Source organism: Pelecanus crispus, chromosome 12 (assembly GCF_030463565.1).
Source record: "Pelecanus crispus isolate bPelCri1 chromosome 12, bPelCri1.pri, whole genome shotgun sequence".
Classification (NCBI taxonomy): domain Eukaryota; kingdom Metazoa; phylum Chordata; class Aves; order Pelecaniformes; family Pelecanidae; genus Pelecanus; species Pelecanus crispus.
This window is the reverse complement of record NC_134654.1, coordinates 25,831,904-25,857,473: the sequence shown is the minus strand read 5'-3', so window position 1 is coordinate 25,857,473 and position 25,570 is coordinate 25,831,904. Positions and strand designations below refer to the sequence as shown.

General features: G+C 37.5%; 1 protein-coding gene across 3 annotated transcripts in view; it reads left to right on the top strand.

The window, feature by feature from the left end:
* PRKCA (protein kinase C alpha) overlaps positions 1-25,570 on the top strand; it is a 158,402-nt gene that overhangs the window by 50,747 nt on the left and 82,085 nt on the right. For all 3 annotated transcript variants that reach the window (XM_075719385.1, XM_075719384.1, XM_075719383.1), the window contains exon 3: positions 12,951-13,033. In XM_075719385.1, coding sequence (XP_075575500.1) covers positions 12,951-13,033 — 83 coding nt within the window. The remainder of the gene's footprint in view (positions 1-12,950; positions 13,034-25,570) is intronic.

The window sequence follows — 25,570 nt, the reverse complement described above, 5'->3', positions numbered from 1 at the left end:
GACCTGATTGCAACCAACTGCTGTGCTGGGCTGCCCAGTAGAACGCAGATCCGTGTTTCGTGCGTTATGTACCTAGTGACTAACTGCTCCCAAATGTCATTTTGGGGCTGGATGCCAGACTGAGAGTGTCTGGGTTTGTCGGTTGGGTTTTTTTCTTTTTTCCCCCCTGACTCATTGGAGTGCTGGAAGAGTGCTACAGTTAAGCAGAGAGTCTAATGACATTTACATTTCTGACCTATACTTATTTCTTCCTGGGGAAAAATAAAATAGGTCTGTTTTAACTTATCCAGGCACATAGCAGGGTGATTTATGCTATGCCTCTAGCAATAACTTATCTTTTAGACTGAATAGAACCACTAGTACTTTTACTGGTTTTGGGATAATACAGCATCCCAGGTATCCGTAAGTGCATTGTGGAGACTTTGGAAAAGACTAATTTCTGGTGATGTTAAATGCATATTATAAAAAGGCTGAATTGCTTTGTTGCACTGTATATAAGAAGGGGGACAGTTAAGTTAGGGAAAATACTTATTATTTATGTCAGAAAAACTTTAAAGTTCAAAAGAAAGTGGTTTCAGCAGTTTCTTTTCAAGAAATATCATCAAGGTTTTACTATTTTTTTTTTAACACAAAAAAATAGATGTCTTATTTTACTGATTAGTAATCTGTGCTTTTAAAAACTGTCAACTGAAAGCTCAAATTTTGGTTGTTATTTTCCTTACCAAGTTATAGATTTGATGTGCAGTTACGGAATGCTTTAATTTTTTTCAGTTGCCTTTATGATCTCTTCTAAAGTGCTAATATGGCATATAGTAAAACCCTGAATAAAAATAGTCTGAAAAGACAGTAAGGATAGAAATTAATTTGCTTCACTTTTGGACTGTAGACCCTTTATGCATGAGGTGAGTAGGCATAAGTTGCAACCTCTTCTTTTGGGTTTTTTGGGGGCTTTGAGTCATGGCTTACTGAATTCCAGTCCCTTATTGCTCCTTGAAAATTCATGACCTGTTGTAAGCAATATTCTCAGATGAATGTCAGCTAACATATCACTGATATTCATGCCTCGTTTTTTATTTACGCTAATACATTGCTTTTAATAAATATATAGGATAGGAAATAGTGTTTACCTTTCCATATCATGAGAATACTGCTCATTCTGTTGGACATAAACTAAGAAATACTGCTTATATTGCTGCTTTCAGTGAGCCAGGAAAAACTGCACAAATATGTCATGACTGTACAGTGGAAGATGCTTGTGTACTATTTTCATAGTCAAGGTTCTATATGACTTAATAACAAGAATAGCCGTTATTCTTTCTAAGAACTAAGAACTCAAATGTAGGCTAAATTTTGGGGAGCATTTTGAGATAAAGATCAAATTCTAGGAATGTCTATACTTGAAAAATGTTTTGAAATCTTTGTCAACCATCTAAAACTGAAGAAATCTTCTCAGTTCTTTGACTTAATCATGCAAGATGGATTGAGTTTTAACATTCATATAGGTTGTTATCGCATGGTTGCTTTATCTAGTATAAATCTAGCATAAATCTAGGCTACTATGGTGGTCTTGTAGTTCGTTCTATTTTTGTGCTACATGAACTTTCACATTCTGTGTATTGAGCTAGCTCAGGGAACTGGTCCAACTAAAACCTAACCTTGCCAAAAAAAATTGACTGCATAAATGTTAAGACATAGAAGCAAGCAGACAAGGCCACTGGTTTTGACAGCAATGTGCCATATGTCAAATTAAAGTGGTCACTTAAGAAATCATCACTATGTCAGCTCCACGTGCTGATGTGGTGTTTCCCTGAGAGTACAAACGTTTGAGCTGGCAAAGCACTGGGAAACAAGATGTGTGAACGAAGACGAGCTTTACATGAAAGCCTAGTGCTGAATTAGTAGACCGATGGGTACAATTAGTTCAATTTTCCTGAATTCATGCTCAGAATATACCTTTAACTTTAAGAGTTACAGGGACTGCATGGTGACAGATTCCACTGCCTGTTGCCATACCGGTCATCTTGCTGCAAATCTCCCATCTCAACTACTTCTTTATTTTGAAATTTTTTTTTCTTTAAATGTTTTACTGCAAATGTAAATAATTCATTCACAATTAAATGACATGTTCCCATGGTTTCATATTTTGTTATGTATGTACTACCTACCTCTGAACCCACAGGTATTTCCTATAAATACTACTTTTGCTATTTGGAATGAATTACTGTAACTTATGTTGTTCACTCAACCATGTGATTTTGGTAACTGCCAAACCTAAGAAATTAACCTGCTTGTTATGAGTAAATAATGTACCCTTCAAACACACTGGGGGGAAAAAAAAAATCTTCCACCTATTGGCTGAGGGTGAATTTTCTTAATTCTGTGCTTGGTTTCTCTGTGTTTGTTGTCTTACCTTGGCAATACATTTCTAACTGTAATTGGTCTAATGCAGAGGGTTTTTTTTGTGTGTATGTTGTTTTTCTTCCTGAGAACTTGCATTTACTTTGGGATGAAACTATGTTTTCAGTGGCTGATGAGAGTAGGAAAGTGATATTGAAGTTTTTAGCAGGTGACCCTTTAATAAGATGTATGTAGTTGGATAAGACTTGTGACAAATCTTGGGCATCTGCTGGGTAACATAAAATAATGAAGAGAAACAGCAACAGGAAAAATCTTAAATTAACAAAACCTCTTCAATTTCTTGATATAATACTACTACTGAAACAGAATGGGTGGGTAAGATTAAAAACTCCAGTCTGAACCCTTTGAGAAAAGTGTCTAAAGTGATTATTGGTTGGTTCTATTAGTATCACTCATGTCCAAAAGGAGCTGAACTTTCTCTTTTTCCTCTGTATCCTTTGAAAATTTCAGCCATATCCTTTGATTTTAAACTGCTTTTTGCTATTCAAGCCATACTTTTGATAGGTTGAGAGAAGCAGAGAATAATTACTGCCATTAAAAATATCCCGTACTGTGTTTTCTTGGAATGGAACTTCTGGAGGCCTCAGGGTGGGAATGGCAAGCAGCTGCTGGCTCTTTGACTGTGAAATTGTAGTAATCCAAAAAGCTGGAGGGAAGATGCGGTGAGAGGCTCGTTACCATAGACCAACACGAGTTGCTGTTGTGTGACACTTTCTTCCGACGTACATCCCATCCCCTACTTTCACCCTTTGCATCTTCTAGTGGCTCACTGTGAAGGTATATATGAAGGAACCTGGTAATCATCTGTCAACTAGAAGTCTTTCAACTATAGTAACTACACACTGTAGAATTCTGTATTAAGCCATGTTTTGGCACGATACGTAACTCAGCACCGAAGGCCATGCTGCTGTAGCTGCCTACTGCTGCCCATCCCGGGTTGATGTAGTCGGTGCCAGTTCGTGCTGTTCACATATCTTTAGTACCTTCCCTTTTGTTAGCTGATCGCACCATTCTTTTCATCTAAGTTATAAATTAACAGGACTGTAATGTTTATATATTAATACCTTTTTTGTGCTCGGGAAAAGAAAGCTACCAGATTAGAGCTAATGTAGAATAAATTACTGATCTGGATCTTAATAGTAATTACAATCCAGCACCAAATGGGAATGTCTATGTATCTTCTAACTAAAGATACTACCTATTGCCCTGCAAATACGGTAATACAATGAATAGTGACAATTTCATTATGTCCAAATGATTTGGTTTGGCATCAGCAAGAGACTAAATAATGTCTTTCAAGGGTTTTTTGTGCCCTTGGGGCACAAAATTAATATCTTTCATTTTTAATGCAGTCATTTTAGCACAGAGTATACCATACAACAGGCTACAGAACTGATTAATCGCGCAAACACAAATGAGCTAATTGTTGCAGTTTAAAGTGCATTTAGATAGCAAGTTTAACTCTTACAGAGATAATCATTGTCATTAAGTAATACAAGGTGAGTTTTTTTGTGACAAGATCTAAGAAGCTTTATAATTATCTTCTGATTTAGACCTTCCCCATGCTGAAAGAAACTAGAAAGAGCAAATGAAATTGGACTGAAGAGAAGGAAGTGGGTCTGGGCTGGTGTTTCTGTGGATCAGTATCATGATTTTCTTCATACTTAGATTTGTATAATTCTATACCAGGCATAAACATTAAATGGCACATAAATGCTGTTACAACATTTGCTTTGTGGGATTAGGTCTTTAGTCCTTTAAAATGAAGTGCTCTCCTTTCTTTTAAAAATAAATAAAGTTAATGTGCAAGGCATGAGTATTTTGCTTTAATACATCTGAAGCACCATTGCACTATTCTGGAATCGTGATTATGAGAAAGTTAATGACAAAGGATTCTGTCATCTTTTTAGTGACTTTCGCATATGTAAGTAAACATAGAATTATGTGATTATCCTTGTTGTGTTAGCAATTGTGAAGTAATTCTCTTATCAGGATTGTGTCCAAACAGGTAGCACAGGAAGTTTTATTTCTTTTAGTTCAGTACTTGGGATGTGGCTCTGTTCGTATTTCAGACAGCTTGTTTAATGTCATCCTGGCCTCACTTCTTCCCATCCTGAAGAAAAAGAAATATTGTCTTTTGGCAATAACGGAATTAGTGTCTGGATTGTGTTTACTGGCAAGTAAGGTTCATTAATTTTGTTAGTATGTTATAAGGTTTCTCAAACACAACTGAAAGCCTAGACTTAAATTCAAAAGATACTAAAATAATTACTGTTGAGCTCTTGGCATTCAGATCTGGCATTTCACTTGTTATGTTTGTGTCCATACAAACCATAGTCAAAGAAGGAAATGTTTTGGTTTACAGCCACCAGTAGCTTGATATCATTAAATTCTGAAGTAAAGTGCTGAGAAAAACAAGCTATAACATTAGTACTAAAACATGCTACAGTATTTCTAAACACCTCACGGTAAAACCTTACAGCTGTACTAGCAGGTTCTCTGTATTTCATCAGTTTTCCGTGCTTTGAGCTGTGAGCAGATTCAGACATTACGGTGAAGCGTGGCGCTGGCTGTGTTAAATTGACCATGTGGGTGATTTAACGTGAGATGAAAGATTAAGAAATCACATAAGTCTTTCAGATGTTTGTCTTCAGTGCATTAGGCATCTCATGACTGAACAATAAAGTTTTCAGCTTGGTTGGCAGCGAGGAGCAGCTGCGGGCACGGCAGCTTCCCGGGCCGAGGCTCCGGCGAGCTGGTCCGGGGCAGAGGCGGGAGCAGAAGAACGTGGCGTGTGATGGCGACTGGGCTGGTAAGAGCCAAGCCATTGTGATTGCTCTTAGTTTTAGTGAAGGTTTTGCTCATGGAGGACCTCCTCCTTTTTTCATGCTAGGTGATGTGACTGGGATTCAGCGAGACTGTGTCTTGTAGCATTGGTTGAGGCAGTTACCATGATTTTCCAACAGCTCTTCGCTTTCTGTTGGCGTCCGGGATTCCAGCTGCATTACAAAACAAGATAAACCAAAACCCAACAGCTGCATTCTAGAGATTGGTTTCATCTTGTATCCTGTCGTTTCATACAGTCTGAAAATATGTACAGCCTGTGCCGCTTCCTCCTGCCCGCTTTCTTGGCCCTTTATTTTTGCATTAGGTAATACATCAAGCTGAAGGCAGCTGCTTTATTTAAGACATCCCATTTCTGCGATTGGGGTCATTGCTGAATTAGTTGAAAAATTTGAAGCACTGATGTTCAGTGTTCACAAGAAACGTTTGTGGGCTTTCATATTGTGTTAGTTCCTTAATTGAAAGAGCCGTGCTGTTCCTTGCCGATGTGCTTGTACGCAGCTACAAAGCAGATTATAGCAGACACCCAGAGCGTTTTTGTTGCTGCCGTACATGTTAACTTCAGCAGATTTTTAAACTAAAGTGAATTCGTGCTACAGAAGTGATAGAAAAAGTCTGTGATTGTGGGTCATCTTTTTTGCTGTTACAAGTTCTTGAAATAGCTATTCCAGCACTGGTTTTGATAGATGACTTCTGGGTTATTATTCATGTATAAAATGGGACACCTCAAAGGAGAGAGATAAATAGCTTTGTGAGATTTTAGCAAGAACTTTACATAGAAACGGTGATCTCCATCTTTTTAAAAGTACTTAATTAACAAGTAGGTTGAAACAGTGTTGAATACTTTATATTACATTAAATACTTTAATATTTTGAAACTCTTCCTCAGTTTTGCAAACATTGCACTACGGTTTTAGGGGAAAAAACAATATTATGTACTTTCTTTTTCTTATAATGGAAGGCATAAATGACAAATCTGGTATAGTATAGTATTCAGACGAATCTGGATACACTATGTGAGGTATTTTACTAAATCCAGACTGTTTTAAAAATGTGTGACATGCATAGCTGCAGGTATATATTTATAATTTTATCCCACTGTACTACCAGGTCTGCCAAAGTTGTTTGGGTAAATGAGAATGTATATGGATTCTCTGCCAGGCGTACAGACTGTATTTGCACACTGTTGTAGATCTGGCAAAGCCAGCTTACCGGCGACATCCATCTGTTTTATACTTAGTGTAAAGGAGTTAATGACCTGAGTAGTTAACACTGTCCAGACGATCTGTATAATCCTTTCACACAAATAAGATATTGTTGCAGTTAATCATTACTTTCTCTTAAATTTTTAAAAATATGTAGTAGAGATCTTATTTCTGTCCTCCCCCCTACTTATTTAGCCTAACTGAACTTGACAAAATTGAGAAAGAAAATCTGTGCAGCAAGGTCAGATGTGTGAATCTCAGGATATGCAAACCAATTACTGGTATCAAGACTGGTAGACTTGAAGCTTCGAAGTAGGAATCAGCCCTAATTTATCAATGTTGTTTTCATGGAGTCTGTATACTTTGACTTCAAGGTAGGTTTTTGATGCTGCTTGGGGAGGGTAGTTTGAGGTTTGTAGAAACTGCAATGAAAATAAAGATAATCCACGAAGCAAGCAATGTGTAGCACTATGCAGATCAGTGCCGTAAAGGTGCTGTGTGACCTTGTGGTGTTACAAAAGAGCTTTAAGAAGCTTAGCAACGGGTTAAGGTGATGGGGAGAGATGGTTGCTTTTCTTATGAACTATGTTATCCTGGAACAGACTGTATCTTGCTGGGCTGTAGGCTGTTCTAGTGAGAAAGGTGCTGTAAATGCCAAGTGGAAAGATTGCATGTAGCAGTTGTAAGCGTTAGCCTGGGTGCTCTCTTGAGATAGCACTCTCTTCTAGATTGGGTGAAACATTGACAGAAAAACTAGCTGATGCATTATAAATTATATCTGTTGAAAAAGTTAGGTTAATGTAATTTTTAAAAATTCCCTGTGGATTTAGTATGCTAATAACATTCAAAGGTAGTGCTTCTTCTGACTTGTGTTTGTTTTACAATCTATAGCCTTGTTTATATTAATAGAAAAGAGGTTTTCATTATTTTTTGTGAGCTATAATCATATTAAGAAAAGGAGAAGGACAAGTATTGCTAAATCCTATTTCTTAATTGTTACTCTTCTTGCTCTGGAAATATTCCCTGTTCCTGAGTTTAATCTATTCCTAGTAAATTTATTTAAACAGTACTGCTTATTTAAATAACAAATGTAGTTGGTATTTAAATGATTTGTCTATTTTGAAGTAGAACCCTATTTCCATTTAATGTAATTGCTATATTTAATCTTAAAATGAACTAATGCATGCCGTGTGACAAACTCATTCATTGCTTGGTGTCGTGCAGAAAACACAAGTCAGCCAGTAATATGGGCCCTTTGGGGAAACTGTGGCCTCACTGAAAATGCAAAGCATGTGAAACAGCAACATAAAAATTATGCAGTGCTCCAAGCTACCGTAGAGGCCCTTAAAGTTCTCTAGTATACTCTGAGAGTAATTTCGTGCTTGTTATGCTTCTGTTGTAACTCCTTAGTCCAATTCAGAATCAATTCTTGTTCAAAACTCAACAACAAAACCCAAAAGCAGAAACCCAACAACAAATACTGAGTGTACGCAGAGTAATTTCCCTATTGCTGCCAACTAGACCTCTTCTACCACTTCCTTTGGAAGAATCAATACATGAAGCCTAGAAACAAATTATGTAGGCAAGAATATGTGTACCTGTTGGTTTTGGGCAACTAATTATGTCATAACAGCAGAGAGCCACAGCTTTAAAGTTTGCTTAGGTGGGAAGATAATACATGATTTTTATGGTGATTAACATTTTATAAATTTTTCATTTGAGTTGGGAGAATAGTCTTGACCATTACAAAAATGAGTCAAAGATGACTTGAAAAAACCTCACTGATTTCTCTGTAGGTGATAAGTGGCAATTCAGTTAGAAATGTATTCTCTCTGCTCTTTAGGTTTGCAGCTTAATTTGTTTTAGTGAATAAGTAAATACTGTGGTTAGTAGAGATATTCATGGCTATTGTAAAGGCTCATCTAACCTGTTGTTCTTCTTCCAAAAGTGGGAGGATAAAAGTGATTTTTTTTTTTTTTTTTTTTAAATATCTGTTGGGCTTTCCTAGTAATTCCAAATTGTAAAGTATATTACTTTTGTCTTGATATTTTTACCCCTAGTTCTTTGGAATGCTTGTGGCTGTAGAGCTCTTCAGACATATGGCTAAATGATGTGTGGGTGACTGGGGCTTAACAATGGCTTTTCTCCTTTATAGGTAGAATCATAGAATCGTTTAGGTTGGAAAAGACCTTTAAGATCATCCAGTCCAACCATTAACCTAACACTACCAAGTCCACCACTAAGCCATGTCCCTAAGTGCCACATCTACACGTCTTTTAAATACCTCCAGGGATGGGGACTCAACCACTTCCCTGGGCAGCCTGTTCCAATGCTTGACTACCCTTTCTGTGAAGAAATTTTTCCTAATATCCAATCTAAGCCTCCCCTGGCACAACTTGAGGCCATTTCCTCTTGTCCTATCGCTTGTTACTTGGGAGAAGAGACCGACCCCCACCTCACTGCACCTTCCAGTCAGGGAGTTGTAGAGAGCGATCAGGTCTCCCCTCAGCCTCCTCTTCTCCAGGCTGAACACCCCGAGTTCCCTCAGCCGCTCCCCATCAGCCCTGTGCTCCAGACCCTTCACCAGCTTTGTTGCCCTTCTTTGGACATGCTCCATCATATAATAAGATCATCTAATAGAGAAGATTGCTTCTGTTATTTATTATTGTAATATTTCATTTCTGTCTCACCAGTCTGTGGTACATATGAAAGCTACTAGTAACAGTATTTTTTAGCAGATAGTTCTCACCCGACAATGTATCATGATGACCTTTGCACATCACATAATTTAGAAAACAGTTTGAAATCTACGGCACTGCCTTGTAAGTCTAAGTGATTGATGACTATATATATATATATATATATTATTGATAACAACATGTTTTTCTCAGTACTGTGCACCAACAGAGAATTGTCGGACAGAAGGAATTGCCATCCATGATGTATCATAAATCCCACAAATCATGTAGTGCATCTTCTGCTTGTTTGTTCTGAGAATGCATTGAGTGTTCTTTATCGCATTCTTCCTTGTTTTCGTGATACCCATTTAGCATTTTCTGCTCTCTGTAGCATTGCTGGAAGGATGGAGAGTGAGGGATCAGCCTGGTAGATGCAGCGTGCCAGTGGAGAACTAGCAGTTAGTCTGTTTTTGCAACACAAGGCCTGTTTTGTTCTCTCCCTTCCTCCCTGTGCCCTCCCCACCCCCCCCTCCCTGGGCTGCTGAGAGGGTATTTATCTTCAGCAAGTCCAGAGCTGGAAAGGATGGAAGCTCACAACCATATTATATATACCGTAGATCAAAATCATGCTGTCAAAACATGAAAATACCTCAATAATTTTCTTTTTAATTTTAACTGTCAGCCTTGAGATACCACTTGCTCTCAAGCTACTATGCATAATGTGTGCCAGCTCGCCTCTACTTATACTCTTGTTAAAAGGTAAAGCAACAAATTTCCTGGCAGTCTCTGCCAAGTAGTGTAATATAACTTTCATTACGAGAAGGTGGTGAACACAATGTGACTTAACAGCTGCAATAAGTGATGTGAAGCTATTAACATCTTTTCAAAACAAGTAACAAGTAAGAGGTTATTTTTCATCTCAATTCCTAAAAAAAGGCATGTTATTTTAAGCAGATAACATTTTGTTTGCACTTATCTGAACTAAGTAAATTTTTACATGAATTCTCTAGCTCTGTATTGCTTTGTGAAATTAAGAAAACTTCAAAAACTAATGCTAAAATACACTCTAATGTCTGGATTTCAAAATGAAAATGTGGATGTTAAATTTTACATACGGAAATGATGGCTTCTAACAAGGGATTTTAGTTCACCCTTGTCCTTTTCCCTTTAGATTTGTGGTTCCGTGAGAGTTGCCTATTCCATTGTTTATTTTTATGTCAAACTATTTGGTTCTCATCTGAGTATTCTCAAATGGTGGGACAGGTCTGATGCTTTTGGATTGCTTACTAAGGAACCAAGTTCTTTGGAGATAGGTAACCCATTACAAATACAAATAGGAAATAAAAGAAAAAGAATTAAGACTGTTGGTGTTGAGGTGCACACAACAGTCAGTCTATTAGAAGACTGAACAAAAGGTTGTAAAAAGTTCAGTAGTCAACACTGATAATTGAAGCCTTAATAAGTTACGGTTTTTTGAAGTCTGGCTTAAAGTCCAAAAGGACAAATGCTATCTGGTTTGCTTGTTTTGGCAGCTAAATTGGAGTTTCCATTGTAATGTGATTAGCATCGTTTTCACAGAAGTTAGTAGCTAAAGTTCATAACCGTAGAACTAAGCTGTAGCAAAGAGTGGCACGTATCTATCCTACGTATCTAGCTTGACACTTATGATATATATCATATTAAAAACAAGGTCGACATTGTCTCCAGTTGAATGAATTCTTTAACACTCTATGAGAGGCTGTCAGCTCAGAGATAGGATGTGCCTACAGTATTTCATAAATATTGCCCAAAATAGATGCCCAAATATGCAGAATTTTTATAGCATACGCTCTTGCTGAATAAAGGCGGAGTTGGAGTAGCCAGTCTAAGATTCTAATTTGAAAGGCAGGTAAAGCAGCTCAGTTCTACAACCTTTCCAGAGATATTTCTCAGATCTTGTGCATAGATTATTATGTTGTATTTTGCAACTGTATGATCACTGCATACAAAAGTAATTAGTTAACTTTTTTGTTTTCTGAAGGATGTAACAAGATTATTTTTTTGCATGTGATTTACTCCTGCAAACATAAATCAGGCTATTGTCTTCAAGAGTGGAAGGTTTGGAACCAAAAATACAATTTGGAAATGAAACATTTTTCAGCTGCAAGTAATAATAATAGTAATTGCCACTTAGTGATCTTTCATTTGGTAGAAACAAACCATCGAAATCATAATTGTAAGATTCATTGGGATTTAGGTTGATTAACAAACTAGACAACCAAGTGGGCAGCGTACATTGAGCCAGACCTCTGGCTCATGGAAGTCGGCAGAGCTTATCTGGAATCAGTGGAGCAAAGCCCATTTTATTGCATTTGCCCAAAGAATAAACATATGCCATTCAGAAATAGAACCATTGGAAACAATTGCTGCATGGGATGATGATGAAAAATAGCTGCAGAAAGATGTAAGGGTGATTAGACTTTAAAGCCAGACGGCTGACTTAAGGACGTAAATGAGGCCAGCCTGGCATTATGGTGGAATCATCGTTGTATGCCACAATGACACGAAGGTGCGCTTGATGACACCTTTCTCAGCTCTCTTCATTAGGTGAAAGAAATTCATATATATTTTAAATGGGGAAGAGAACTGTTAAAGATGCCTCATGAACTGAACTGTTTAGAAAAATTTAGATAATTTAATTTGGTTTCCCCTGAAGTTGAGGAAATTCAGTGTTTGCAATTGCCCATCAATTCAAATCTTTTGCTCTTTAGAAGTGTCCTTTGAAATAGTGTATTTTTATGTATTGGAAATGCAAAATTGAAAGTGTTCAGGGAATGTATTATCCATAAAGAAATTGTGAATTACTTTTGAATTGTTTTATTATAATCTCCCGACTCATTGCTTGATGGTATGGTGTTTATGTCAAGATTGTCCCAATCTCAAATCTAGATTGTTCTGTTTTGTTGAAACGTGGACCGATTTTGAAATATCTGAACTAAGCTTAACATTAAGAAAAGAACCTGTAGCGAGGGCGAAAAGCTAAACTACCTGCTTCTCAAAGTAAGCACACTCAAGCAAATTGTTCTTTTTATGTGGTTTGGGGGGACGTGTATGACCTATGCTGTGTGACAACCTATAGCCTGGGTCACAACATAATTAAAGTAAGCTTTCCTTATCTCAGAAAGAAAAAAAATCTTTCAGATCATTTATAAATTTTAAATGGGAGTCATATGGTAAGCAGGAGCTAATTTTCTTTTCCCATTATCTCCTGCCATTCTGTGATATGAGAACACTTTGTTCTGTACAACAGTCTTCACTCAGAGCTTTGGTTTCTCACAGAAGTAATTTACTAGTAAAGTCATTGGATCTTCATAGACATCTTCATCAAGGCATGCAGGTGAACAAATCCCATACCCAAGGATGGGTTTCATTCCAGCTTAACGGTCCTCATTTACGCCTCCTGTCCTTGCCTGAATGCCCATTGACAGTTCCTGTTACACATAGGGATTTAGGTTCAGGAAGTGTGGCTTCATAGAATCGTTCATCCCGCATTATGGGCTGTCTTGAACATTAAAAATTTATCATTGTTTAGAGTCTTTTGATTTTTAAATGTGCATGTTTATCTCCTCTTTAATTATATTGTTTACTGGATGTCTGCCTTTCTTATGTGTCTTTATTTAACATTAGGCTTTGCTTTCTTTCATTGACTTACAGGTGAAATATTTGACTATAAGTTTTTATTTCCTCTGTAATTATATTTGTTACAACAGAAAAAAAAAAACCAAACCTATACCATTCTAACGATTGTTTTCCCTTTTCTTACTAGTTTGCTGTTTTGTGGTTCATAAGAGATGCCATGAGTTTGTTACCTTCTCTTGCCCTGGGGCTGACAAGGGACCTGACACCGATGTAAGTACATTGACATTTAATATGTTGCTTTTACACATAGTTTTATGTTGGTACACCTCACTGTGAGAATGCATTACAAACAATATTAGTAGGCTCTTTATGACAGATAATTGTAGTCCTAGTAGTGTTTAACAGTTCTGAAGTGAATATTTATGGACTTTAAAGATGTATTTTTGGTGAAAAAAGTAACCATGAACATGTGACCAAGATCAATATCCCTCAGAATGTGACAACCCTGAAGTGTTTACCCAAGCATGAAGACAGCTTTTTATTTTTGCTTGCATTATGTTGGATGTATTTGATATTAACAATTCCTAAGAGAGGCTGAAGGCTTTTTCTGAGCTTTCTTTGTATCCATTTTATCTCAAGGTGTAACTTCAGAGTTGACTCTTGTCCCTGTCCTCTCTACACACAAGGATCTATAGCTTCAATTAGATGCCAGTTTACTCTTGAGCAAGCTGGCTTATCTGAGATAGATTTTCGAAAAAATTATATTCATGCTTGAGCTAGTAGACCAGTCAGGATACACCTGGTCTATCTTGCTCTGTCAATACTTCTATATACATGTAGCGGTTTTGGTCAACAACTAGTTTTTACTTTCAACACATCTGTCTACATGGTGAGACACATGTACAAGAATTTTGTGTCACCCTGCTGAAATAATAAGCTAATCTTGTTTGTTCGCATAAAAATAACATTTCTTTGGGTTTTATAAATTCCACTTTACAGTGAAGTAATTTAACATCTGTTTATGGGAACAATACATTCCAAGTGTTCTTTGTCTGAACGGCTCTGTTTTGTTTCTTATAACATATTCATGCTCTAGATTGTAGGCTATTATCTCCTCTGATGAAATGCACCAGACTTTTCTTGCGAGGTTTTAATAAGCTTCTCATGAATTGTTTTAATATGCTAGCCATGAGATCAATGAACAATATATGGACAGAAGCCGCAAGGGGGTTTGGAAAATTTGAGATGTTAAAAAGTTTTCTCATTTTTCAATTTAAATACTGGGGAATGTCGAAGAACTGAGAAAAATTTTAAAAACAGTTTATTTTTTAAACATTTCACATAATCTAAATTTAGGTAGATAAGGAAAATGCTCAAGTTAGGAGTGTAGTTACCCCATTCAGTTTCTCCTGTTTAGCTGATAGAGATAGTCACTTCCAGAGAGCAAACCAGGTCTTAGGTGACCTCAGTCATACCTGTGGTTGGTCTTTCTCCACTGGTCACGGAGAGGGTTGGGTGGGGGTGAGATCTGACAGTCTCGTGGCAGCACACTGAAGTTGGTCCTCAGCATCCGTCTCTTCTCTTCATAACTTTCCCCTGCCTCCTCCCCACTTACAGAGAGGTGGCCCTCTCATGAGTCTGCTCCTGAACAGTACCTTTCCCCCGAGATCGCTGAGCCTCAATTACTACTATTTTGGCAACTCCTTACAACAGACGAAGCTTCACAGTACTCGAAATATCATTGCTAAAATCAACTGAATTATATTAAAAATACAATTGTAACTGAGGCCTTTCTTTTCACCTTTCCGCCTTTTTCCATATTCAGTTCTGATAACTCATGAAATGCTCCATTACTTCATTTGTATCTGTATCTCCAGCCGTCTTTTTCTTCCTATTCACTTTTTTGCACTTAGCTCTCCCTCTCAAATTTTATTCACCTTTCATCAGCTGGCCCTGCTGCAGTCCTGGTTACTTGTTGCCATTTAAGAGCCATGACGCCCCAAAAGAGCATTGCTCCAACAGTGAGATTCAGAGTATCTAAGCTAAGGGCCCTGCTATGTATGGATGCAGTCACTAGAAGTTAAGGACAGCCATAGATCAAGTCAGGGAGTAAGATTCAAGAAGTCAGGATTCAAGCGCGGAGCAGGTACATTGATTACTTGTGCAAAGAACATGGATATTGCCAAAGGTTCATTAAGTGTGTTGAATGGGACCAGGGCATAGGAAATGCCAGTGCAGCCATGATGCGTTCCTCAGGAGGTTTGACAGTTATTCAGAGCTGTATGTAAAACATCTCTTTCCACTTAGTGTAGAGCACAGCTTTCTTGAAGAAAGTCACTTAACTGAGCCAAGGTCAATTTTTATGACAGAAGTCAAAGGAAGAGACTTCTGACAATAATGTAGTAGCTGGAGCGCTTACTTGGAAGCCAGTGCAAAGGCTTACAGGCATTCACAGAGCCTCTCTGTAATGCAGGAAGGAAGCCAGTCCTCAGTCTGGCTTTGCTTATAGCGTTCCTTAGTGCATTTTATCAAAGGAGACTCTACTATTAAAAGAGTCATGAAGGCAGGGACAAGAAACCAAAATTATTCTTCATACCTGTCCTTTTCTGAAAGTTCTTGAATTCCTTAGGCTTTGAAGGGAAGTGTGGAGATTGGTTCTGTCTCTATAGTGTAGCAGTTAAAGTGGTCTTTTAGAATTTGGAAGTTGTGGATCTGAAGCGCCTTGAGCTACAGAAAGGCTAAAATCCAGGTCTCCCCTTTCCAGGTGAGTGCTCCTGCCACTAAACTAACACACAGAAGGTGGGTGGCAAGAGCTACTCTCTCCTCATCTCCAGTTTCTAAAAGAAAGTAGCCGTAGCAGCTACTTTTTGTTGCTGTCCAGATGACTTTAGGTATAGTCGACCCATTTGCATCCACTGGATGGCATTCGGGTGATTCTCTGAGTTCGGTACTTCTCCATACACCTTCTGTATTGCGTACGTGGGCAGTGCCAGTGCCGATGTTGCACTGCACTGTCCGCTACTGGACCTGCTTTCCTGAAACTCTCACCTGAAGTTTGTCAGGCAACAATTGGCATATCAGGTGAGTGTTACTGCCAAACTGAGTAAAGGTCACCGCTGCCAGATACGAGCCAGGGTAGGCACTAGTGCCAGATTCACCCTGCCGTGTATGTCCGTAGCTGTTTCAGCAGCGGTCAGGCTGGGTGAGATGCAGCTTCGCTCATGTCAGTGGCAAAATACCTGTTGAGCATCAAAGAGGCCAGAATTTCAGCAACAGTCTGAACAATTAAACAATGTCTGTTTAATTACTTGTTTTCTAAATATAGTTCATGCCTACAAGCAATATGTTGCTGATTTGCTTTGGTCGGTCCTAGAACACAAGTAGAATAAAACAATAAAACCTAGTTTTATCTTAGTGCTCAGTTGTGATAGAAGATGCTAGTGAGAGTTATTGCTGATTGACAATTTTAGTGGTGACACTCATGAGTAGGTCTTCTATATCTACAATGAAAGGTTTGACTCTTGAAAGTGTTCTTTATTTTTTCTTAAAACATGGGTTCTTCAGGGTTTTTCTTCTGAAGTTCATAAATGAGAACACACATTTGTGTGTGAGACCATTTAATTTTATGGAGAATTTCTTCATGGTTGTATAATCTGTTATGTGGCAGGTTGTTAATAGTCTTTAATATTGCTGACTGCATTTCGTGATTTGTGTGTTTTTGGCCTTGGTGATTAAATAAATCAGCCTAATGTCTTATTTTAGTATTTGGGTTACCAAATGATCATTTTCAATATGTACATAGAAGCGATATCTCAAAAACACTTTGAAGATTAAAAGCAAACAGAAAATAAATATGTTTTATTAAAATTGTGCTACATTAGTGGGTCCTATTACACAAAGAGGATTGTAGAGTGTTACACTTTAATTTACTGAAATGTTTGACTTATAATGTCTACCCTTTTACAATCCAGTAACTTATTCCTATCCCAGTTAGTACAAGCTTCGTTCTGAAATGGTGTGCTATAAAGCTTATCATAATATTTAGCAGATTTTTAAATATTAAAAAGTCCATTTCTAAATTATTGCATGCAGGTGCACAATTAATTTGCATACTCAGATTCTCCAGTGTCTTTGCACGATGTCGCCTTTCCATTACTTGTAAGAGTAATGTTGTCATTAATAACATGAAAATTTCCAGAGCAGTAATTTTAAATTATAACAATCATATATAATATTGACTATATATAATTTTAAATTGTAATGCACTGTCCTTTTAGCGTAAAGGAGGCAATCCTTACAAGTACATCATTAGAATAATTATCAGTTAAATTTGTTTTACTTGATAAGGAGGACCCGCAGTCTAACAGCCAGCTAGGTGCCCCGCAATGGGTGGCAGTCAAGGTTAGAAGGCAAAACATTCCAATATACAAACCATTTCCCACTCAGAAACAAACCTGCCTTGAGGAGCCGAGGGAGGCAGCTCTTGCAGGTAAGTGCTCAGAAACATCCCTGCCGAGGCCTGAGGTATCTAGGACACGATGGCAAGGACTTATTTATAGATTTGTCTCGCGGCAAGGTAGGATGGCATTCACGCTACCTGCCTCCAGGGATATGGAGAGTTTCTGAGCAGTGGGGTTTATTAGTCGGTTAGGAAGGCTCCAAAGGCGAGAAAAGCCGTAATTTTTAGAAACTTCATTCTGACTTTCATGAAAGCTAAATGTCTACCTGTAGCCAAAGGGCAAGGTCAAAGTATATCTTTAAAATAAATCTCTTTTAAAAAAGAGAGAATTGAACTATTTTAAAAATAAATTATGTACAGAGACATTTCTATCATGTAGTTATTTTCGGGTCTCTTTGTAACATTTTTTGGCTGCAGCAATCCCCTGCAGAAAGGGGGAGCTCCACTGACAATTTCAGTCATTCCTCTAAATATATTTAAACAGTTGCAACCAAAGTTATTTTTTAATTTCTACATTTTTCAATACATTCAAAACAACAAAAGAGATTTCAGACTGTACTATCCACAGATCTTTTCTTATTTCCTGCCTTTCTTACTTGCCATATGGCTACGTATTTAATAAATTTTCACTACTCAGCTGTATGAAAGTCCTGTGGGCTGTATCATGCTAAAAATAGTGGTGTACAAATATTGTCTCCTTGTGTAGCATTTTATTTGCTACAGTATTCTATTGCTGTAAAACAGGGAATAAATTATTTTTATTACTTTAAAATTAAATGCCTTAAAGGTGAGCATAAAAGAGACAAAAGTTTAAAATCGCCCTCTCTTTCCTTTGCTCAGACTAGCAGAAATGTGAGGTTGAAAGGTCTGTGTTGGTGCCAAAAGGAAAATAATGCTTGTGAATAAAGTGGTTGTCCTTGACTAGTACTGAGATGATGGTGTCTGGGGAACAGTATCCTGTTTCAGATGAAATAAGAATTCACACAATGAAAAAATTTTATGTTTTCTTAATACTTGGCAGGGTGTGAGCTCTGGTGTGTTAGCAAAATACCAACTCGGGAAGTTATTTTGCTGCTATCTAATGGCTCTCTGTCATTTGAATAGAAATTACTCCTCTTCTCTTCATGGCCAGCTCTTTTATGGTGATGCTATTGAGTACAATTTAACAGCTCCTGCTCCTATTATACTCTAAAGTTACATGAAGCATCATCTCCAGTTCAGATACTTGTTTTTGGAAGATTGCTCGGTGTTCATAAAAACTATTTTAAGTCATTGATGAAATGCCTTAAAACTTGAGTAAATTACTGTAAAAATGTAAAAGCAACCTCAAAAATTGACTGCTGCTGTAACTAGCTTTGTTAAGAGGTGTTTAATGTTAAGGAATAATTAGTCAAGTTTCTTTCAAAAAGGATACTTCAAAATTGAGACTTAAATCTTTGTTCCCTTTGTTAATGGAACGTAGTGACCAGAAAGTGTTGTCAGCTGCATGTGATGTATTAAAATGTTCCCAATTCCATGCCGCATAGAATGAAGAAAAAAAAAAATCACCAATAATTTAAAACAGTGTTTGACTGTATTAATTTTTTTCGGTATGAGTTTATAAAACTTTAATACAGAGTGCACAAGAACTAAGACATCACCATCCCTGGATCAGCACTATTTTCCTTTCAGATTATGATAATATAGCATGCAAAGGAGGTTTATGAGCAAAATAAATAAATAAAAATTAAAAAGTTAAAAACATCTAACTGAGAGCAAGTGACCGTACAGTCAAGGCAGATTAAATCTGACTCTGCTTCTCAGAATTGCAGTGAGTTCTTAATATTTAAGCACCTAGAAGAGAATGAATTTATAGGATACAGATGTGGGCTTACACAAAATGAAACAGCCGAGCCATCTCATCCCATTTGGCAGGGTTACTGACCTCATGGGTGTTGAAGGTGACATATATGGAAAAGATGTTAAAGTCGATAAGCCTCTTGATATTGAAATTATTTGGTGGCTTTATTATCTTAAGCACATTTGAAAAATCAGTCTAAATTTGAACAACTGTGGGGTTCTGGGGGCTGCTGCAGGAGTTGCGTATTTTCGTTGGTGGTGGGTATTGGAGTAATGTATAGCTACACCATTTGCAGTTGGCAGTACTGGGGGCTTACAATAACTAGAGGAAAATATTTAGGTTCAGATTTTTTTTCATGTATTAAGATACAATTTAATAAAACAAATGGAAAAAAAAAAACTTGCAAGGGGAAAAAAAAAATCCATGTGAACTGATTGTGAAGGCACCGGTGCAGAAGAAAATGAAGCAGGTCTTTTAGTGGGTCATAAACTCAGTACTGGCCAACAGTGCACCTCCGATAGAAAGGCGATGAATTTCCTGCAGGGATATGTTGGAAATGATTATTCCTTTTTTTTAGTGAGGTGTTTTATGTAGAATTCTGCAGCTCTTCTGGAGAGGAATTTAGAAAAGAAGTAAAACGTTAAAGGTCTTTAAAGCATGACCTTTGGATATTTTCCATGCCTGTTAAGTTGTAGCCAGGTATCATGCAGGCAGCTTGTGGCAAGGGAGAATTAACTACATAGCTGTGACCTTTTTTAGGTGTAACTGCTGCAGTGGGTTACCAAAAGAAGAAATTAAGATTTTTGTTTTGGGGTTTACTTTTTTAAACAGTCCTGTAGGTATTACCTGTGCCCTCATCGGACCTAGGGGGAGGCAAGATGAGTCCTGTAAGGCTCCATCATGCTTTTCATTTCATGGTTTCTATGATTTTAGAGTCGGGAGGAGAAAGATTGAACCGCAAAAATTCATATGCAGGGGGACCAGTGGAAATTTATCATTCGTAAAAGAGTCCAGGAGTCCAGTATGACAGCAGTGAGCTTGGGTTTGGCCTTAGGCTTGGAGCAATGCTTATGTCCACATTTACTGTTCAGTTTGATAGTTGTGGTTGTGATATAAATTATATGAATGATCTTCCTTGAGTCACACCTCTGTACTGAGTAGGAGTAAATGAATATAACTGGGCTGTCCTGAAGGATTTAGTTGTCTTGACCACATTTCTTTCTCTGTTCAGTTCCAGGTAATGCTGAAAACTTTTGTTTGTTTGTTCCCTACTGGCCTTATGCTTCCGAACTAGGAGGCTGGTTTCAGAGAGAAAGAAGATAGTTGCTTTACTGGTCTTGGGAATTTAAAAACAAAACAAAACAAAAAACCCCCCAAACCTCATGAAAAGATAGGACAGTAACTGGAAGCATAGTATTAAGACTTACTGTAGAACTAGTTAAAAGGGGATTTTAATGAGGAGGCTTTGCAGTCTATTTCCAAGGATAATGAAATGCAGCAGCAGGGCATGCCTGACTTGCTTTTAACCCTTTGGTGGTTTTTAGAATGAAAAGCAACTGTTATCTGTGTTCGACATCATGAGTGACCTGAGCAACAAAAAAAGCATCATTGATAAATATTATAGCCACCAAGGGGTTTTTTTGTATTGCTAATCTGAAACCTGAATTTTAGATAATAGGCAGTCTTGTCCTAGAAATATTTTCTTTTTAATTAAAATAAAAAACTTCTCCCTTCATCACAGAAGATACACAAAGGCAGGAAGATCCGGCAAGATACAGTTTACTGCTTGCTAGGTTAGCAAAAATTCTCCCTTAAAGAGAAGCCTGTATGAATTTTTTGAAGTGATTCTTAAACAGCTCTGATGCAATAAATTTATTAATCTTTCATTGTATATCCTAAACAAAGAAAATATAAGGCCCTCTCTATTTACAAATTGAGATACTGACTCAGTGTGTGTGTATGTCTATGTTTTCTAATTCAGAAAATTATATCACGATGACTTTGTTTAAAATAGGCATTATTAGATGGGGACAGTAGGTAATATTATAAAACAATTACAATGCAAACATGCTTTTGTCAAAATACGATATTCCTTACTATATTCCTACTTCCCTTTCCCAAAAAGCTAGTCCTAGGTTACCAAAATAAACAAGATCACAGTCAACGCAGTAAGTACTTTAAAACAAATTTTACAGGAGAGCAAGGACATTTTTTATTACAAAAATAAATATTTTGTTTCTTGTGACTACCCTGACTTCTGAATCTCTGCAGAGTGTCCAAAGTAGTTTATGGAGAAAGAGAGGTTTCATGCTTATGGTTTTGACCTAAAAATTAAGTGTAGAGAAAACTGGCTTATATAACTTTACTAATTTTTTTAAATTGTTTTTAAATGGTACTGTGCACAGGTATAATGGCTCGCTATGAAATGTGGGTATTTGAGTATATTGACAATGAAATTTCAATTTGGACAGAATCAGTCCTGAGGTAAGACTCCTTTTAATGGAAGAGGGAGAAATTAAAGAAATCGACCCCAAAAAGTCTCTGTATATACCGTGCATATACTCTGCTCATATTCGGCTGGCATCTGAAGGAGGTTCATGTGTAAGGTAGGGAGGACGTGCCTCAGTTTCCTCCATCCCACTCTTCCATTGGATAGTCCAGCTCTCTGAAAGCGGGACAGCGTTTTACGTCCCTTGACATTCCTCTCCCCTTAGCGGATACTTCAGAATCCAAATGCTATTTTCCCACCCATCTCAATAAATAAAATCCAGCCATATGTCGCCCTCTGCACCTGATGTTCATCACCAGCTGGCAGGTGCTGCCCGTGTTCAGAAGCGTGCTCCTCACCTGCCCGCTGGCTGCCCGCTGCTCAGTGCCCCTGCACGGCTCATTTACGGCGAACCATGCAGTGCTCCTTCGGAGACAGGTTTTAATTGCTGTTACCTGAGCAGAGGTGGCCATGGCACTGCTCACCTAAATGCCTGCCTAATTGCTGTTACCTGAGCAGAGGTGGCCATGGCACTGCTCACCTCAATGCCTGCGCTGAAGTAGTTGGAAGCAGCTTCACACGTTACTTGAAGGCAGTTCAGTACTGGGACGTGTTTGCATTTATCATCTACTGAGAATACATTTGTCCCTTCCATGCCTAAAGCGCAGGCTCCTTTTATTGCAACTGAGATGGCTTTTAAGTTGGAGTGAATGATCCTCAAGAAAAAGAGAATTAAATTACAAAGGAACAGGTTCGTGAACTTTTGTAACTCCCTATAATCCTCACCCCTTCCCTCTGCCCTACACCGCTGGCTCTGTCGCACACAGCGGAAGCTTCCAGAAGCACCCCTGCAGCCCCTGCTAGCAGAACCCGGCCAGGCAGCCCCAACACGCCGCCCTGCAGCCCACGGAGCTTGCGCATGAGACGCCGGACACATAGTTCAACTAGGTTTTTGTTACCGTCTCTGAGCTTTTTTCATAGCTTTTGACAGCTTTATAAAGAATATCTTTTTTTATTTTCCCAACCCGGAACAATTCAAATGCTGAGTAATTCTATCATAAAAAATTAGAGTTTATGTTTTTATTTTCTAGGCTTTTGCTGTGCAATATACAGTATAGCACAGATGATCCTTGTAAGAGTTAATAGTTAAACAGCGACAGTACTGCTGAGAGAGATAGGAAATTTATAGAAATGATGAATCTAAAAATATCAGTGATTTTCATAATTTAGCGCTGGAGAACAATTACTCGGCAGTGATATTACAAAAGGAGAACTCTCAGCAAAGCTATTCTCAATAGTAAAAAGAAATCTTGTTGATAGGGTTGCAATTTTAGTGGCAGTAACTACAACTGATTAAGCGATCTGCTGGGTGCTAATTTCACAATCAAAACTTTTTCTAATTCCCAAAATTGAAGTTGACATTATTCCGACAGCCCTTATTTTCTAATTGTTAAGAGTATATCTAGTTGTGCTGTTTAAGTTGAATTTAATTGTTTCCTGGTCATCTTATACTTACCCTCTGCCAAAGTTTGTTCTGTCAATCTTTAAACTGTATGTAAATATGATTGCATGGGTTTGGGGTTTAGGGGGGAAAGAATGCTTAAGACTTACTAATAATCTATTTTCTTATATGAGATGTCATGTGTAAAATGTACCATAGGCATTTCTATCAGGTTCCACCTCCACAACCATGTGCTTTAAAAAAAAAAAAAAAAAAGTCTGATTATGGCACACTGAACTTATTCGCTAGAAGGAACATACACAGTCACAGACCACTGAGAAAACCTTGCAGAATGCCAAACGTTTTTAGCACTGTCTGTTTTTTGAGATGGCAGTTCTTACACCAAAATTAGACGAAATCTTAATTTGGAATAAAATGAGTGGGCTAATTTTGAAAAGCACTGCAGATCCCATATGTTACAAGTAATTCTAGAATGTGTCACCAGAGAGCATACCTATTGTAAATTATTGGTAGCTATTTCCTTGGGGTGCCGGGACACATTGGCTAGTGACTGCTGAGTTACACTGGTATAGCCTCTGTTTCTTAATATAAATCACATAACTCCAGTAAACCACCCATGGGGTTGGGGAAACAAGAACGGCTTGTACTTTGTAGGAGAGAGCAAGTTTTTTTTCTCAAGGTGTTTTGACCCTGGCACAGAGATGAGGGAGGAAAAGCAAGGAGGGGAGGGGAGGGAGAAGCACGTCCTGACTGGCAGGAGAGCAGCTGCCATCCTTCCCCATTTGAGCTCTGTTTATCTAACTGGTCCTGCTAAAGCTTTTGGGTACCTTTGCATAAACAAGAACAGTTTGGTTTCATTCTTGGGCATGCTTTTGTTATTTTGTTTGTCTTAATTTTCACTGTCCATTATCGGGGTGATACTCTTAAGAGATCCAAATAGTTCACAGATTTTTCTTCATCTTATGGAAAAGATTGGATTTGTCTTGAAATAGCCAGTGATATCAGGGAACGTGTATTAGATGATCTCATTGTCACAAAATATTTTCTCATTTTTATAATTGGTCAGATTTTTATAATGACCAAATGGAAGTTGATGCAAACAGATTTTAAACCAACTGCATATTACCTGCACTGAAAAACAAAATCCTGATGCTTCTGTTGAAGTAACATTATGCCCGTCATGATTTCTTTCATAATTTGATTTCAGCTATTCCCTTGCAAATAAGTGAACACTAGCGTGACCCATGTAATTAATGAAACTTAATCCTTAAAGTACCAGTGATCATAGGCTGAGCTCATAAACTAAAAGCAAAAGCATATAATAAATTCTGGTAATGAGAACTTAATAGATATGAGAGTCAGAGATTGATTTATCCTTTTTTTCTTGTCCCCATGAGAAGGGTACCTGCTGAACTAAGGCATGAAAGAAATTTCTCTGTGTTGGGAAAACTGTTGTAATCTGTAACAAAGCTACCTTCAGGTCTGTTTCTATGGCAACAGGAGCATCAGACCAGCAAAGAATGGACCAGGAAGGAGATAAAAGCCTCTATAAAAATAGTTATAAAAAGCATATGCATAGCTTTGGCTACTTTTGTTTCTTTTTTTAAAAAGAAAAAAGCAAAAAAAGCCCAAAACTTGGAGTTTTTTGAGACCTGATTATTACGGTAGCTATTTAGGTTAGATCCTATTGGCACTGGAGAACTAGTAGAATAATAGCAAGTGATTAACTTAACATTAATTAAGAAAAGTTTATAAAAAACCAAAATCTCAAATCTAAACTTACTAGAAGTGATATAATTTCAAAGTGATTTTTATGTAACTCCTCTTAAAAAAGCATTTCCTGAATCTTAAGGTCTTCATTCTTTTTTATAGAAGTTACAATGAGATGGGAAATGATATATCTTTGGTCTGCAAATAGCCTTTTCTCCTATCCAACTAATTGCTTTATTATCATTAAATTTTCTTTTTGGTGTCCAATTGCAAGTATGTGAATTGTAAATCACATAGTGGCAGTCCACGTGGTCAGTATTCTTCTTCTCTTTGTCCTTGTCTTGCCAGAGATTGGATAAGACCATGTGAAAAAGAATAAAAAAGCATTTTCCTCCATCTTTCAAATATTTTACTGTGGTCATTCCAGTAGGAAAGGTGCCATCCCCAGCACTAATGAAAAAAGTGTGGAATTAGTGTAATATACATCTGAACTTGATGTTAATACTCTGATGCTTTTTAAAAATGAAATCTCCGCATCTCTATTTTTAGCCAAGCCTACTTTTATAATGGTTCTCTCATTGTTTCACAGTTTCACAGAAAAAAAAAACTAGTTAAAAAAAGGGATGCATATTTACCTCTTGCTTCTATTGCTGACATTAACAATCTTTAGAAAAGAGGAAACCTATTGAAAATATTCTAGCTCTAGTTTTGGTGCTTCACATATTCCTTAGGCGTGGTTCTACAGGTGCTTTGCAATGCGTTGCTGTTTAGAAGTCTGACTTAAGGAGTCTGGAAAGCAAGCAAACGAGCCCAAGTAGATGAATGTGCATAAATAACATAGCGAAACA